The 15,497-nt window shown below is 40.6% G+C and overlaps 1 protein-coding gene across 5 annotated transcripts in view; it reads left to right on the forward strand.

The window, feature by feature from the left end:
* The window catches only part of DIP2C (disco interacting protein 2 homolog C), a 314,466-nt gene that overhangs the window by 180,220 nt on the left and 118,749 nt on the right, over window positions 1–15,497 (forward strand). For all 5 annotated transcript variants that reach the window (XM_050319574.1, XM_050317041.1, XM_050316246.1 and 2 more), the window contains one exon: window positions 2,690–2,800. In XM_050319574.1, coding sequence (XP_050175531.1) covers window positions 2,690–2,800 — 111 coding nt within the window. The remainder of the gene's footprint in view (window positions 1–2,689; window positions 2,801–15,497) is intronic.

The raw sequence follows: 15,497 nt of genomic DNA on the forward strand, positions 1-15,497 counted from the left end.
GGAAGTAAACTAGCTGAAGTGTCTTAGTTTTAAGATTAGATAAGAGAATTGTGTATCTGTAGTAAGAACAAGAAGCAACATGACGTCCATGGTGAGCTGGAGAAGGGAAGAGCCCTCGGCAGTGTCAGCAAGTGTTGTGGGCGGCAGTGCTGCCAGGCCAGTTGCGTGTCCTGCTGACTTCTGCCACAGCAGGGACAGCATGTGATGTCACTTTACGTGCATTGTCTTTTTCACACCTGGAAAAAGATCTTTTTGCATTTCCCAGAGCTGCAGAAGAAGAGACTGAGACGCTTGAGGTCTCAGAACCACTAGGCCAGGAAAAGGAAACAACAGACTTGAATGTATTTTATCCAGTGGCTTTCAGATCTGCCTGAAAAATCTCTCTCCTGCAGCAGTTGTGCACCTCTGAAACTGATGCCTTTCCTCACAATTTAATTTCTCCTTCTCTAATTTTCTTTAATTTTTCTTCTTTAGTTTTCTTTAATTTCTCTTCTTTAGTTTTTAAAGCCTATTGTTGTTTGAAAGATGCAGTTAATGCCCTTTTCGTGTGTCATTATGGTGTTGTACCTATGTGGCAACACCTCAATTATCTTTGTTTTTCTCTACATCCCATTGGCCTACACAAGTCGTTTGCCATGTGGAGTGTGGCACTGCTTTCTTCACAAAACCTCTGTCACACAGCACAGTTAGGTCTACAATTTTTGGGTGGGTTTTTTTTTAGGATTTTTGTAAATATGTGTGATTTCTAAAGATTATTTCATTCCTGACAATGTGGATAAGGACTGAGATTAATAATGATGCTTAGCACCTCATAGAGATTGAAAGATAATTTTTGGGAAAATTTCAGTCAAAATTATTCTTATTATTAACTATGTATTGCTCATTTTCCGGGTGACCAAATAAAGAAGGAAAAATTCTGAATATAAAAATGAGGAGAAAGTATTTCTTTTGATTATTTCAGTGATTCAGAAGTCAGGTTCACCTGCCCTAAAGAATACAAGGGGAAGAGAAATTACACAGTGCTGTAGTGTGGAGACAGAGGAGTTAAATGAAGACATACTATTTGATTTAAGAGTGTGAATTATTAATCACAATCTGAGTAGAAGAAAATTTATGGATTCATTCTGTCTTTTAGGCGCCTATGAGATTTTACTCCAAGAGTGTTTTTTAGCCAACCAGCCATTTTTCCATAAAATCAAAGCAGACTTGACATTGCTGATATTCCAAAGATTTAAGAGAGAAGCTGGATTTTGAGTGCAGCTTGTTTTTACAAAGAACTAAGCATACAATGCCAACTTTTTAAAAAATATGCTTTTTAAAGAGCCCGTTGAAACCTGAGATTGATAGAAGTCATCATAGCATTTTTGCTTGGTCTGTATTCTACATAAAAATTATTGTTTCCACAAATGTAAACTCTTATCCTCTCCGATAAGCTGGCATTGAATAGTTCAGAAATAGTAGTGGAGAGATTTTGCATTGCGTTTTAATTGAAAAATATGAACATATTTACGTGCACTGTTTTGTTGGATCCAATTTCAAATTATTAGTCATCCATTTGAACCCTAAGCGCAAGAGGCCAGTTTTACTTCTGCTCTTACAGTTACACATAATGTGTTACTACTTCTTAAAGGCAAAAAAAAACAATGTAGGAAAGAATCAATTTATTTTTTTTCAGGTACTCCTTGTTCTTTACTCCTGTGCATCACAGTGCCCGAGGCTCTGTGCTTTGTTAGCTCAAACCTGAATGCATTGTTTACTGGTTTTGTCTGCTCAGGGTTTTCTCTGGAAGAGAGCAAGGTACCATATTATGCCACTATTACAGATGCAGGTTGGCTTTCTTTTCCTATTGTTTGTTTGAATTTTTCTGTATAAGTAATTGCCTTCGTTCTTCTCTGGAAGTTGTCAAGGAACATCAGTTTCTAGAAGTGTTTATCTTTGATGCTGTTGTTATACCACTACTGTAATTTTAAGAAGACTTCAAGAAAATACTAGTTAAAAAGAAAGCAAATTCACAATGAGAAAGGGATGAATAAAAGGTTTCAGTCTTAAGATGCTGATATTTAGGCCCAGCATTCTGAGATGCTGCAGGTATATATATTACAAGGCTACTTCTGTTATTTTGCTGGAACAAGTTGCTATTTTCAGCCTGGTTTGGTGCAGTTATTGTTTACTTTCTGGCCCTTGGTAGCTAAAAATACCTATAGATATTACTATACTTCCCACAGGAACTAGTTTCCACAGGTTAGTATTGTGTAGTCACCAGCTGATATCATCCAACCAGATAAGGTTTTAGATGAAACACACTGGCTTAGTTTTCTTACAAACCAATGTGCAGGAAGGTTTCAATATCCATTGCAATGATGTCTGCCTTTATTAGCTCATTAAAATGTTTCCTAAATACTGCTTAATGAAAAGTCATCTGTTTGGGGAAAAAAAATGAGTCTCCAAGCTTACTGTCTGTGTGCTCTTCTCATGTTGTCCATTATCCTGGAAAGATGGTTTCTTAAAGACAATGAGGAAAATAACCACTCCAGAAAAGCTGACCAGAGGCAAGTAGTGTGTGTTGACATGATGTGCTTTAGGCACTGGATGTTCATTTTCTTCTTCTAGTATATGCTGAACTCCCCCTCACTATATGTTTTCAAAAATTCAATCAGAATGAGCTGTTTGGTTTCTTTTATTATTGCAGGGGTGGACCAGGCATTGCCACAAGAACGTCGAACTCCTGTTACTCCGTCCTCTTCCTCTCGGTATCACCGTCGCAGGTCCTCAGGGTCACGGGATGAGCGCTACAGATCAGGTGAGTAGAACTGAAGACCCCAGAATTGGAATGAAAATTTGAAAAGTCTGGTTCTGTTCTTCCCTTTTTTTAAAAAAAGAATTTTGTTGTAAACTCATGTAGCTATATATGGAAAGCATTTGTTGTACAGAGACGTGTCCAAGCATGCAGGGGTGGAGTTACAAAGCCACTTGAATCTGGCAGCGAATGTGCAGGGTGGTGAGAAGGCCTTCTGCAGGCACATTAGTAACAAAAGGAAGACAAGGGGAAACATGAACCCACCCCTGAATAGGGCAGGGGACCAGGTAAAAAAGGGAATGAAAAAGACCGAGACACTTAATGTCTTCTCTGCCTTGATCTGTATTGATGAGACCTGTGTTCAGGAATCCAAGGCATCTGGGTCCAGTGAAAAATCTTGAGCAATGAAAACCTACCCTCTGTGAAGGAGAATCAGGGAATATTTGAACAAACCAAACAAGTAGAAGTCCATGGGACGTGATGGAATACATCACTGACTAACATCATTGTGAATCCACCCTCAGCTTCTTGAAAAGTTGTATCAATCAGGGGAGGTTCCCAAGGACTGAGAGCAAGGAAGATTCCTTCCTGTCTTTAAGAATGACTAGAAATAACATCTGGGAAACTACAGGCCAGCCAGACTCACCTCAATCTCTGAGAAGGTGGTAGAGCAAATAATCCTGGAAATTTTTTTTAAATATATGAAGGATAAGGGGGTGATTGGGAGTAGACAGCATGGATTTATAAAGTGCTCTTACTAGGTTCATGCTCGATCGACCTAATAGCCTTCTTCAATGAGATGACTGCCTTGGAGGTGGAGGAAGGAGCAGTGGATGTTGTGTGCCTTGACTTTAGTGAGGCTTTTGACGGTGTCTCTCATAAAATCCTCCTTGAGAAACTGGTGATGTATGAATTAGATAAGTGGACAGTGAGGTGGACTGACAATTGGCTGAAGTGTTGAGCTTCGAGAGTTATGACCAGTGGCACAAAGTCCAACTGGACACCAGGCTCTAGTGGGGTACTCTGGGGGTGAATGCTGGCTCCAGTACCTCTTAATAGCTTCACCTTGCTGGTAAGACAGAGCACACTCTTCCCACACTGGCAGATGATACCAAACTAGGAGGAGTGGTTGATATACCACAAATGTGTAATGCCATTCAGAGGGATTTGGGCAGGCTGGAGGAGTGGGCAAACAGGAATATAGTGAAGTTTGACAAAGGGAAATGAAAAGTCCAGTGCCTGGGAAGGAATAACCCCATGTGCTCAGACAGTCTTGGGGCCCACTGGCTGGAAAGCAGCTTGGCAGCGAAGTTCTGGTGGATGTGAGCTAAGAAGGTACTCTTATGGCAAAAAAAGCCAAAAGTCTCCTGGGCTGCACTTGGAGGAATGCTGACAGCAGGTCAGGGGAGGCGATCCTTCCCGTCTGTTCAGCACTGGTGAGGCACACCTGGAGTGCTGGATCCAGTGTTAGGCTCCCCAGTACAAGAGGGATATGGATGTACTGGAGTGAGTCCAGCAGAAGGCCACAAAGGTGATTAACAAATAGAGCCTGTGATATGTGAGGAGAGGCTGAGAGAGCTGGTGTTGTATAACCTGGAGAGTGATCTTATCCACGTGTAAGCACCTGATGGGGGAATTAAAAAATATGGAGCCAGATTCGTCTTGGTGCTGTCCAGTGACAGGACAAGAGACAGCTGGCACAAACTGAAATATGAAACATTCCATGCAAGCACAAGTAGAAACTTTTTTACTCAACGAGTGGTCAAGCAGTGGCATAGGTTGCCCAGAGAGGTTATGGTGCCTCCATTCTTGGAGCTATTTAAAACCCCACTGGGCGTGGCCCCAAGCAATCTGCTGTAGATAACCCTCCTCAGAGCAGAAAGTTGGACCAAATGATCTCCAAAGGTTCCTACTGACCTACTCCAGTTTGTGGTTCTGTGGCACAGCTGGATTTTACTGCACTGATTCTAGATCAGTGAATACCATAAGAAAAATATTTAATTTGAAGTATAGCAAGTTGGGGACATCATTATGCCTAAATAGAATCACTGATTAATGGAAGATAAAATTAATTTCAGGGCTGAACAAAAGGGCAAAAACTTTCCAGATGAATGGGATCCAGCTCTCTTCATGGTGTTGCTCCAGATATAACACAAAGTGAAGGAAATGATTGATTTATTATTGGTTTATAACAACCTCAACAGGAAGGATATTGAGGTGCTGGAGCATGTCTGCAGAAGGGCAATGAAACTGGTAAAGAATCTGGAGCACAGGTCTTATGAGGAGCAGATGAAGGAGCTGGGGGTGTTTAGCCTGGAGAAAAGGAGGCTCAGGGAAGACCTCATCACTCTCCAAAACTATCTGAAAGGAGGTTGTGGTGCAGTGGGTGTTGGTGTCTTCTCCCAAGTAACAAGAGATGGGACAAGAGGAAATGGCCTCAAGTTGTACCAGGTGAGATTTAGATACAGTATTAGGAAAAATTTCACTGCAAGGCTGCAAGTTGTCAGGTATTGAAACAGGCTGCCCAGGAAAGTGGTGGAACCACCATCCCTGGAAGTGTTTAAAAAGCATGTGGATGTGGCACCTGGCGATATGGTTTGGTGCTGAACACAGTGGTGCTGGGTTAATGGTTGGTCTCGATAATCTTATCTTTCCCAACCTTAACAATTCTGTGATTCTATGAAGGAAAAGTGAGCTCTGAAACTTCTTTACTCTTACCTTTGAAGGCATAAACTGAATGTACTACACCTTAGCTGGATGAAGGCTAGGTGTGCTCAGCTGTTGTTTCAGCTGCTCCAGGGACTGCTGCAGCATAAACATCCTTCCCAGACGGCAATCAGAAACCACGGGCTGGTTCGTCTGGTACTGCCTCTCTTGCAGTGCAGGATGAGGGAGCTAGAGACAGCAGCACACCTTTCTGTTAGAGACCTTTGTGAGCTGAGAGTCAGAAGCCAGGGCCTGGTGGTTGTGGAGGGTGCCAAGGAGATGACTGTGGAAGCTCTGGATTGCATTTGAGAGGCTCATCTTTCTGTACACAGTCAGACTCATAGTGCTGACACAACTGGAAAATTATAGAGAACTCCTTATTAAACCTTGTGTAACATATCTCTGGTTCATTGCATTAGTCAAAGAGCTTTCCAGTCCCATTTAAAGGAAAATTAAATGATAAATGTGTCAGAGAAAGTTCACGTGTGTCCAGACCATTCTGATAAATTTTTAAAACTCCCCTCTCCCTTCAGAAACCTTGAGTTCATACTGTAGATGCTGCCAATTTTTTGTTGAATAATGATTGTGGTATCTGCATGATAATTCCTTGATATATAAGCTCCTAGAAGCTTCTCCAACATTACACTAAAAATGGTCTGATTTTCAGCCAGTGTTTTTAAATAGGTAAAAAAATACTATTCCTGAACTTGTCTAATTTGTGGGCGGGTGACACATGGTCCTCAAACATCTAAGCTGTGACTCTCCAGAGCAATTCTGTTAAAAACATGTGCATTTGACTGTGTGTTGAAAGTTGTCTGCTTAAGCTATGCTTGCCATTTGTAAACTAAGACGTTGAGTCAGTTTGGGGATGGGTGAAAGAAAACATCATGTACAGCTTCCCTGTGTGCCTCTTCTGAGCCCCCAGGAGTGCTTTGAGTTGGTGTTTCTGCTCCTTGGTTTCAGTTGCTGCCTGCTGCCTTAAAAGGAAGGCATTTGTTCAGTGAAATAGCACATAAGGTCCTGCCTTAGGGATAGGGGCAGTTGTTGTAATTACATACATATATATATATATATAAATAAAGACACAAACTTTGCTGCTGAGAGGAAAAGTAATGAATTGAGTGTAAAGGGTTGTTATTAGTGCAGGAGTCTCACTTTAGGGCTGTCAGGACTATATTACAAATGCAATGCAGATCTTTCTTGCTACTGTGAAAATGTCCTCAGTTAAAATGAAAAGCTGAACTATTAAAACTGAAAAGCCTGACAGTATTTTGGGGACTTGTGGCAGGGCTTTGAATTCCTACATTGGTTGCTGTATTGCATAACTCCTCAGCGAGCCATTGAGCTCTTCAGCAAATTGGTTTGAACACCTCCTACATCTTCTCTTGCTTAAACAATATGGAGCAAATGTCAGTGAAGGTAAATGTAAACATACATTTCAATTTTGAAAAGTTATCAGATCATTGTCAAATTTACTTTCAGAGGAGCTTTACTTAGATACAGTGCAGTGTTCCTACCCTGCACTGTGCTCTCCCCTTCTGTACTTTGCCCTGTGAGATCAGAAGCCTGTTTCTTTCTTGGTCTCATAATTCATACTCTCTATTACTGTAGGCTGCAAACTTGCAAGTCAGATTTCGTTCTGGTTATCTTGTTTTCAGATTCAGATTTGCTTCAGGTAGGAACCTTTGTTTTGCTTATTGTTTTGCTGTGCTTAATACTTCAGCACCTCTGCTCTGATCACATTGTGATTGTTAGATCCTAACTGTTACCCAGTTTCAGTGTTTGTTATCATATTTGGCACATCTCCTTGGAAAAGGCCCAAAAGAAAATGAATGCACAGTCTTTAACCAATAAGGAATTCACTTCTAGGAAAACATTTCCCTTCCTTGGTGTTTTTGCACAATTTATTTCAATTAACATCTGCAAACAGATCCTCCATTCCAACTCTGATCAAAGTACTTTTCTGTCTCTTTCTTGGTAAGGTTTTCCTAATTGGAAGTCTAAGATTCTGAAAGTCATCCATTCTCCTTCCATGCTTTTGCTTTTTTATGTAGATTTAGATGTCAGCGAAGATTGTTTAATGAACTCTCTTTGGAGACTCAAAATCATTGCTGCCACTAACACCACCTTCAACTTATGCTCTTTTATTATGAAAAATGTCAGACTGTGACATTTTAAATCCTACCTATTTTCTTAATTCAGTCTTTATTATTATTATTATTATTATTTCATTAATGTAACAGAATTTTTAGCACTGTAATTGTGAAAAACTGGTTTCTATGATTGTTATATTCTAAATAACACTAAATCTTGAGTTTATGGAAGCTATTTTTTTCCCTAAATGTTCCTGGTACATTTTGTGTTTCAAGACAATTTGGTTTTAGAATTCAGCCTGCATTGGAAATCTAATCTAATTCTTTAAACCCAAAAAGTTTTAAAATTCCTTGGATGATTTTTTTTCATACAGGAGAGGATCCAGAAATCATTATGTTTCAAAAAGTTGGCTTTGATAATTTTTTTAGGTGTGTAAAGAAATAACTAATGCTGTAAGTGTAGTAACTGCATCCGTGCAGGATTAAGCTATATTATTTACTTTATACAAATGTGGCAAATAGTTTAGCTGATATGAATCCAAAAGCATTTATTGATTTGTTTACTACTGAATTTAAAAAGATCACTTAGTATTTACTGTCTTTGAAACAACATTTGGAAAGGTTTTCCAAGTGTAGATCATGGCAATGTTTTCCTCTCAGCAGCTACCATTCCTTATCCTGTGCTCGTACTATAACATTATCTGAGAGCCCAGGATGACACTGAAGCCAAATGTTGCTGTAGGTTGGATCAGTAACTTTGGCCAAGAGGCTTTCCTGGCCAGTGGATTTTCAGGCAGGAAAACTCAGAGGAAAGCAGGCTTGCATTGCACTTCTGGCTATGTGTGTGGAATGTCAGCTTCGGGCTTGGTCTGGCTCGAGTGATGGGACTGCAACATCAGGCACAGGCTGGAGTATGAGTTAGTAATGGTCATGTAGATTTAGCTGCAGTTGGACAAACAGCTTTGTTTCCTTAGTAACATTTAGAAACTAGGTTTCTCATACTTCTGGAAGCCACAAGTCCATGAATTTGGTATGGTGTGTTGAGATAAGGAGATAGGAATTATGTGATGGAGTAGGCAGTGGCTAATCGGAATGGCTTAGCTTTCACACCCTTGCCATGCTGTCTAAATGAGCCAACAGTTGAAGACTGAGATTTTCAGAGGATCTTGTCCTTACATGCCCCCTATACAGTCACTAGGGATCTGTTTGCTCCCTGGTTAGCACTGATTATGTTCTGCTCCTGCTAATGTTGAAATCCCTCATAGAAGGACCTGATGCTTCTGCCACCATTATTTAAAACACCATCGTATGGGCTGTCTTGCTTTTGGAAGAATGGTCTTAACTGATTTGGTTCTTAAAATAGTGACCCCTCCACAGTGTTGCCCTGAAGTAGTCCTGCTCGAGTTTGGCCCCTTGCCTGTGGCTGCCTGTTGTGGTGGCCTGAAGCAGAGCTGGGCTCTGCTGCCACGTAAAGGCTGCAGTGCAGTACAGCAACAGCTGCTGCTGTGGCGCTGCCAAACGACATACCCCAAGAGTAATTGGGCAGGTCTTTGTCTTCAGAAATTGTTTTCTTGGTCACGTTAAATCTCCTCCAGTTCTTTGTTTATCAGCTGTTCATGGTCTGCAGGGTTCAGAGAGCAGCTTTCCTTCAGGGACTTTCAGCATCTGTTTTAACTGCTCTCCAGAGAACAGGAACGTTGTCCTCCCTCAGCTGGGTGTCCAACACACTAAGAACTGAAACATCAGGTCCCTTCCAACTTCATTTTTCCAAGGGAACACCCTTTAGATTAGACCAAAGAAAAATGCTGGATTTCTTCATCTCAATGCTGAAAACCAGAGCACCTTCTCATGTGCCGGGAACTGGCTTTTACTGTTTCCACATCTTTTCAATAAAAACCCAAAAAACAAAACCAGAAGAGATAACATAAAAAATGTGCACCAATAAAAATTAGAAACTAAAAAATAAAAATAATAAAAAAAAATCAACATGAAATGATAGGGAATGTAGTATAATGTGGTCAAAGACACATGTATGTGTTAGGAATGGGATAGTGGCTCTATAATTTCTACTGCACCAGAATTCTCCTCTGATGAGATGATGACAGGAGAGATGGGTTGGGCCAAGTTTATTGGGTTCCTTTCTTTCTCATGAGCTCTCTAAGAGGCCTTGAAGATCACCAAAGCACCACCTGGATGGAGCAAGTGTAATCCTTAAGAAAAATGAGACCAGTGAGCTCTAAAAACTGCGTTCTCCACATGTCAGAAATTATGTGGGAAGTAGCAGCATAAGTGAAATTGTTTTGTGAAAGGCTTCATGGAATCATAGAATATGCTGAGTTGGAAGGGACTCATCAGGATCATTGAGTCCAGCTCCTGGTCCTGCACAGGAGACCCCAAGAATCACACCATGTGCCTGAGAGTGTTGTCCAAACACTTCTTGAACTTGGACAGGCTTCTTTCATATTGTCTCATAGGAAAGACCAGCAGAAAAGAGCATGTGTGCTGTATGTGCTATATGGATAGATTTTAAAAGGCCCAGTGGAGGGTGAGTACAGAGCTGGGAGCTGAGAAATGGAGTGTTTTGGGAAATGCCATTTGTGAAATCAGCATCTCTCAACTGGTAGCATGGAAAAAGGGTACTGCCTGTAAGGTGGCTGTGGTACCCACAGTTTCAGCAAGGACTACCTCCCTTCTCCCACTTCTCCTGAATTTTGTCCCATACATTTATGTTGTCAAGATGAGAAAGGAAAAACTGGTCTGGTACACGATCCCTGGAGAGCTGCCAGCTCCTACCGCAGAGATCTCACCACTGCAGGGAACAACCCATTTTCCAAGTACACTCAGCAGTTCTTTTAAAAGACATCTTAATATAGGAGGTTTCTGGAGGTACTGCCAAAACAAATGCATCCCTACAACAACTCTCGCAGCAAAAATTCCTCAGCCACCTTTCCCACACTGTTGTTTGACAGGAAAAAGATTAAACAGCTTATACTGAGCATGAAATTGTGAAAATTCAGAACAAATCATCCCAGGCCAGGTTTGAGGGTCATTTGAAATAGGGGAGCTAACAATGAAAGAGCATTCCCTGTAGAGCCAAATCCTAGAGAGGTTGGCACCAGACCCAAAAGAGGTAGCTGATCTGCTCTTCTCTAGGAGCTTCAGGAACCTTACCACATATTTGTTCTCATTTACCATGAGTTAAGTGTGTGTATGAACCCTAACAAAGGTTGCTGACACTGCATCTTTACAGCTTACCTCATGGTGATTTTAAAATATTTGGTTAGCTTTTATTTTGTGCTTTTGAAAGGATATTCAAGATGTCACTCTGCAATCCTGCCGGAACTGACAGAAAAGAATTACACTATCAGATTATGAGAGTTGTAGTATGTGGTAAAGGATGGAATGGGAAGATTTGAGAATCATTTTTATTGAACCCTCATCCTATAGCATTTCTCCAAAGAATAAGGAGAAGGGAATATAGGATTAATGTACTATGTACCAAGACAGAATTACATGAAGGTATTTATGTGACTTGTCATAAAACAGTTTTTTAACCCTTGAGGTTAGTGAAGGTTACTTTTAAGAGTTAATTTGAAATCATTAACCTAGCTGTAAACAGACATTCAGAAATTAATTGGTCTCCTATTCGATTTGGTTTATTTACAAAATTACTTTCAAGCTACAACGTGATCAGCGCAAAAAAGAGATTGAAGAAAAACTGCAGCAAATATGTAATTTATAGAGCCACATTCTTGCTTTTGACCCAGCAGAAAAATTTGTAAGGATAAGTGTAGAACTCCTGAGGCATATTATTTGAGGATCTCCAGAGAGAAACAAATAGAAAGTTGGTTTACTTCAGATTGCATAGTTAGGGGGCCTGAGATGAGATCACCGTGTGAAGCTGACTTCCAGATTGCATTACAAATGAGATAAGAAATAAATGGAGGGATGGAAATTATTAACAGGAGACTTTTTTTATTTCACTTATGAGTAGAGTTAATATAGCTTTAAATCTCAGAGGTTGGAGAAAAACATTTTAAAGTATACTTTATTATAATACCTGAAGAATCCTTAGTAAGGCAAAAAACTATGCCTTTCAGCAAAACTAGCAGTGGAGTCATAAAGAGTTCAGTCTGCTGTTTTGGTGTCCTCTGTTTGCAGCATGTAGCCTCTGTGTTTCACAGCCTACCTGTATATCTTTCCCAACTGTGTGTTCAGCTTTTCCCTTCCTCCTACACAGAATTATGGATTATCACCACTGCCAGCCAAAGTGGGACGTGACAGCCATGCTTTCCTTCTTTAGAGTTAGGCTTTCTGACCACATGACAATATACCAAGCATCTAGCTTCTGCATGTGTGCTCCAGGTGGGGACAGAAGATGCTCAGGAGGTACTAAGCACGGGATGAATAATGGCACAGCCCTTTGTGGAGTTCACAGAGCACAGTTTCCTGTACCACTGGTGTGTGTTGGCTGCAGGATCCTTGAAGAGCCAAGCCTTTTTCAGTGGCACATTTATGGGAGTGCAGATCTTTCCTAAACCACTGACTTTTCATTGTCAAAAACTGTACAGATCAACAAAATTTGGCCTCAAATTCATGAAATGACAGCAGAACTTTCCCCTGCATATCCATGTATCCCCAGTTCCCAGTAAAACCAGAGGCCCAGTATATATAGTTTAAACATCCCAAAGGCTGAAACTTGCACGTTTAAGTTGTTTTTTGGAAGGTAAGCAACAGTTTATTTCTTCTAGTAACCTCCACAGCCCTGCTATAAATGACAGTCATCTCAGAGCAGCTGTTCTTGCATTCAGTCAAGTGTTCACTGTGTTTGTTGTGAATGCCATATTTCAGAATTAATACCACACCTGCTTGCAGCTGGAGAGAAATTAGGTGTCACACTGTTGGGACTATGTGCTTTCCTGTCTTAATACCCAGAGAGATTGTGAAAGTATTGTGAGACTTATTCATTACGTCATCACCCACAGCAAAAATCTGTTATTATATGGACTCACTCACATTCACATTCCCAGGGGTGAGATGATTTCCCAGGGTCTGATCTGTGTTGGATGAACACAGCAATTTCTATGAAATCACTTGCCCTGTATTTGCCTGAAAATAACTCAGTGCTGTCAGCCCAGGACACTCAAAAGACAAAGCCCAACTGTAATCTGTTCTGATGATACCACATTTACCGTGTCTCACCCTATTTAGTATGTCCTGATTGCATTTCCAATAGATGTAGCTACCAAATTATCTCTACTCAGAGTATTTACAGGCCACATATTAGGAAATGAATTCTCAGTATATCCTTGGTTTCCATGGTAGCTCTAACAAAGGTCTGATTAAACTCATAAGAGACTTTCAAGCTTTCAACTACTTGTTTCCTGTAAGACAGCAATTGCCAACCTTCTCTCTGTGTAATTATTTAACATAAAATTGCTATACTTAGAATTGTCTTATCAAGAATTTTCAGCCAAAATTCACCTTTCATAATACTGTTTTCTTATAGTATCACTGTCTCTCTGTAATAATTAGAGGTTGTTGTGATTATTCTGTTGCACTATGTGTTGATGCAGATAGCTGCCCTTCCTTCCATTGGCTCCTCTGCCTGCCTGTTCTTCCAGCTGTTTTCCTTGATGCCATCCCAGATGCTGGCTTCCCTATGACAGAGACTTATTTGTGGTTTGATTTATTTGTTGAATGTCTGACTACAGGGCTGATCCTCTACTGCAGTATAAATAAGACATAACTATGTATTGTATGTACATAAATGACCTCTTATTAAAAATCCTTTGGCATTCTCAATTCATTAGAGCAGAGCACCAACCTTCTTGATCTTAATAATCCCACTGTTCTGCAAGCAAGTCAGCTGTGTTTGTGGACTAACCTGTAGCAAGCAAGGAGGCTAAACCTTCTCAGAGTCCTTGGGCCTGTCCTAGTCCCAGTTGCATCATCATGATGCTAGGAATTGGCTAGTAAAGCAAAGGAATAAAGATTGTTTCAAAAAAAAAAAAAAAAAGGAAAAAGAAAAAAAAAAGAAAACAGAAGAAGAAAAGACAAAAAGAGGTCAGGGGAGAAGAATTACATGAGACAAAAGAAAGAAATAGAGGAAATGGATGAATTCACATTACAACCAGGTGTATCTCTGAGCAGTTTTATTCTTCCAGGGTAAGTCCCCTGAAGGGAGGGATGGAAGTAGTACCATTACTTTAGAACAGGAAAACCAGGCTGCATGGTAGGGACTCTGTTATGTAATTCTGCATCTGTACAGCAAAAATTAGGCAACAGCTTGTTTTTCCATATTTGTGTTTCTTAAACAGCTGGTGACTGTGTATCAAGGCTTTGTAATTACTGGGAAAGTGAAAACGTGAGCAAAACCAACACAAGGAATATATTTTACCAGAAACAGAGGTAGAAACAATCTTCTACTATCTTGATTCTAGGTTCCTGTCTACAGCCAGTTAATTTCTTGTCTTAGAAATAAACAGGGCTGCATCATAAACGAGATATAGGAGGACTACTTGACAGCCACTGCGAGACCTGGTTTAAGTACAAAAAAAAGATACTGTTTTTCTTTTGTGTGCTGAAGCATTTTATGCAAGGGGTGCGAAAACCAGTTTTATAATATGAAATTTTTTAATGTGGCTGTTGCTTGCCATGGGATGAGCACTCTGATTCGTGACCCCTGCAGAACTCACGCACAGATCCCTGATTCACGAGGAGGCATCTCTTTGCTTACAGTACGTTGAGTGTTTGACATGCCTATGGAGCAAATACAGCTAATACTGAATAAAGGAAGCCGCTGAGGCGTGCTAAACTTATATAGGAAAAAAATGTAACAACCCCTCCACCTCCAGGAAGAATGCAACTGTAATCTGTTGAATAGGTTTTCTGTGTTTTTTGGGTTTTTTTAAAAAAAGGAAGAGCTGAACAAAAAGGAGCAAATTCTTTCTGCTAAAAGCTGCAAAAGTCTGTAGGAGGACTGGGAATTTGCAACGTGTTTCAAATGTCTCAGTTACAGTTCAGAACTTTCAAGGACACCATATCTGGCCCAAGTAAAGAATCCCTGTTTTGGAGGTGTAAGGGGAAGGGCGAGTCAGGATTGTGCTCCATGCCAAGTGAGGATGCACTCTTCAGAAGAGTGCTCTTCTAGCAGCTGTAGAGAAACACAAGACGGTGCAGCACAGCTCCATGTCGGGAGCAGGAAATGGCTGACCTTGTTCATCACACAACAATTCCTTTTTTGCTTCAGGAAAGGAAGACTGAATTGCTTGTGGAGACAACTGAACTTAGAAAGATCATACATACTGTCATGCCCAAAGGAAATGAGTAGGAGAGGGCAGCTTGTCATATAGGGAAGTCACCACTTGTTCTAAGTGTGGTTATGTTTGTGCAAGGAGGAGAGAAAGTATGTTCTCCAGAAAGGACTTCTTTAACAGTTCCAAAGAGACTTTTATTATCCCAGAGATAATAAACAAGTAAAAAAACCATCCAACTCAACTTATGACTAAATAAAAATTTTTCATGTTCTCCCACAAAAAAGATCAGATTTCAGGTAATCAACTATGTATGGAACAAATTGTTAAAGAACACTGTGAACAAGGAATCAAAAGTTTGAACAGTCTGAAATCAACAGTGTTTGTTTCTGTATTTTGGGGCATTTTTATGTAACCTTTGACCTCTGCCCACCTGTCAGCAGTTATCTCCCTAATATCTCCTGTCACCCAGTTATCCCTTTTGGAATGGGTTGCTCTCTCCCCCACCATCACGTGTTTAAAATGAGCAGTGTCTGAGCACAGACTCACCCCTCTGGCTGGCCTGTGTGCTGCATACTGATACTGCAGTCTCCTGCTGGTTTGTCGTGTTGAGGGATCCCACTGGAGCAGCATGTCAGTGCAGGC

This window comes from Myiozetetes cayanensis, unplaced genomic scaffold (assembly GCF_022539395.1).
Source record: "Myiozetetes cayanensis isolate MyiCay16 unplaced genomic scaffold, myiCay2020 scf1, whole genome shotgun sequence".
Lineage (NCBI taxonomy): Eukaryota > Metazoa > Chordata > Aves > Passeriformes > Tyrannidae > Myiozetetes > Myiozetetes cayanensis.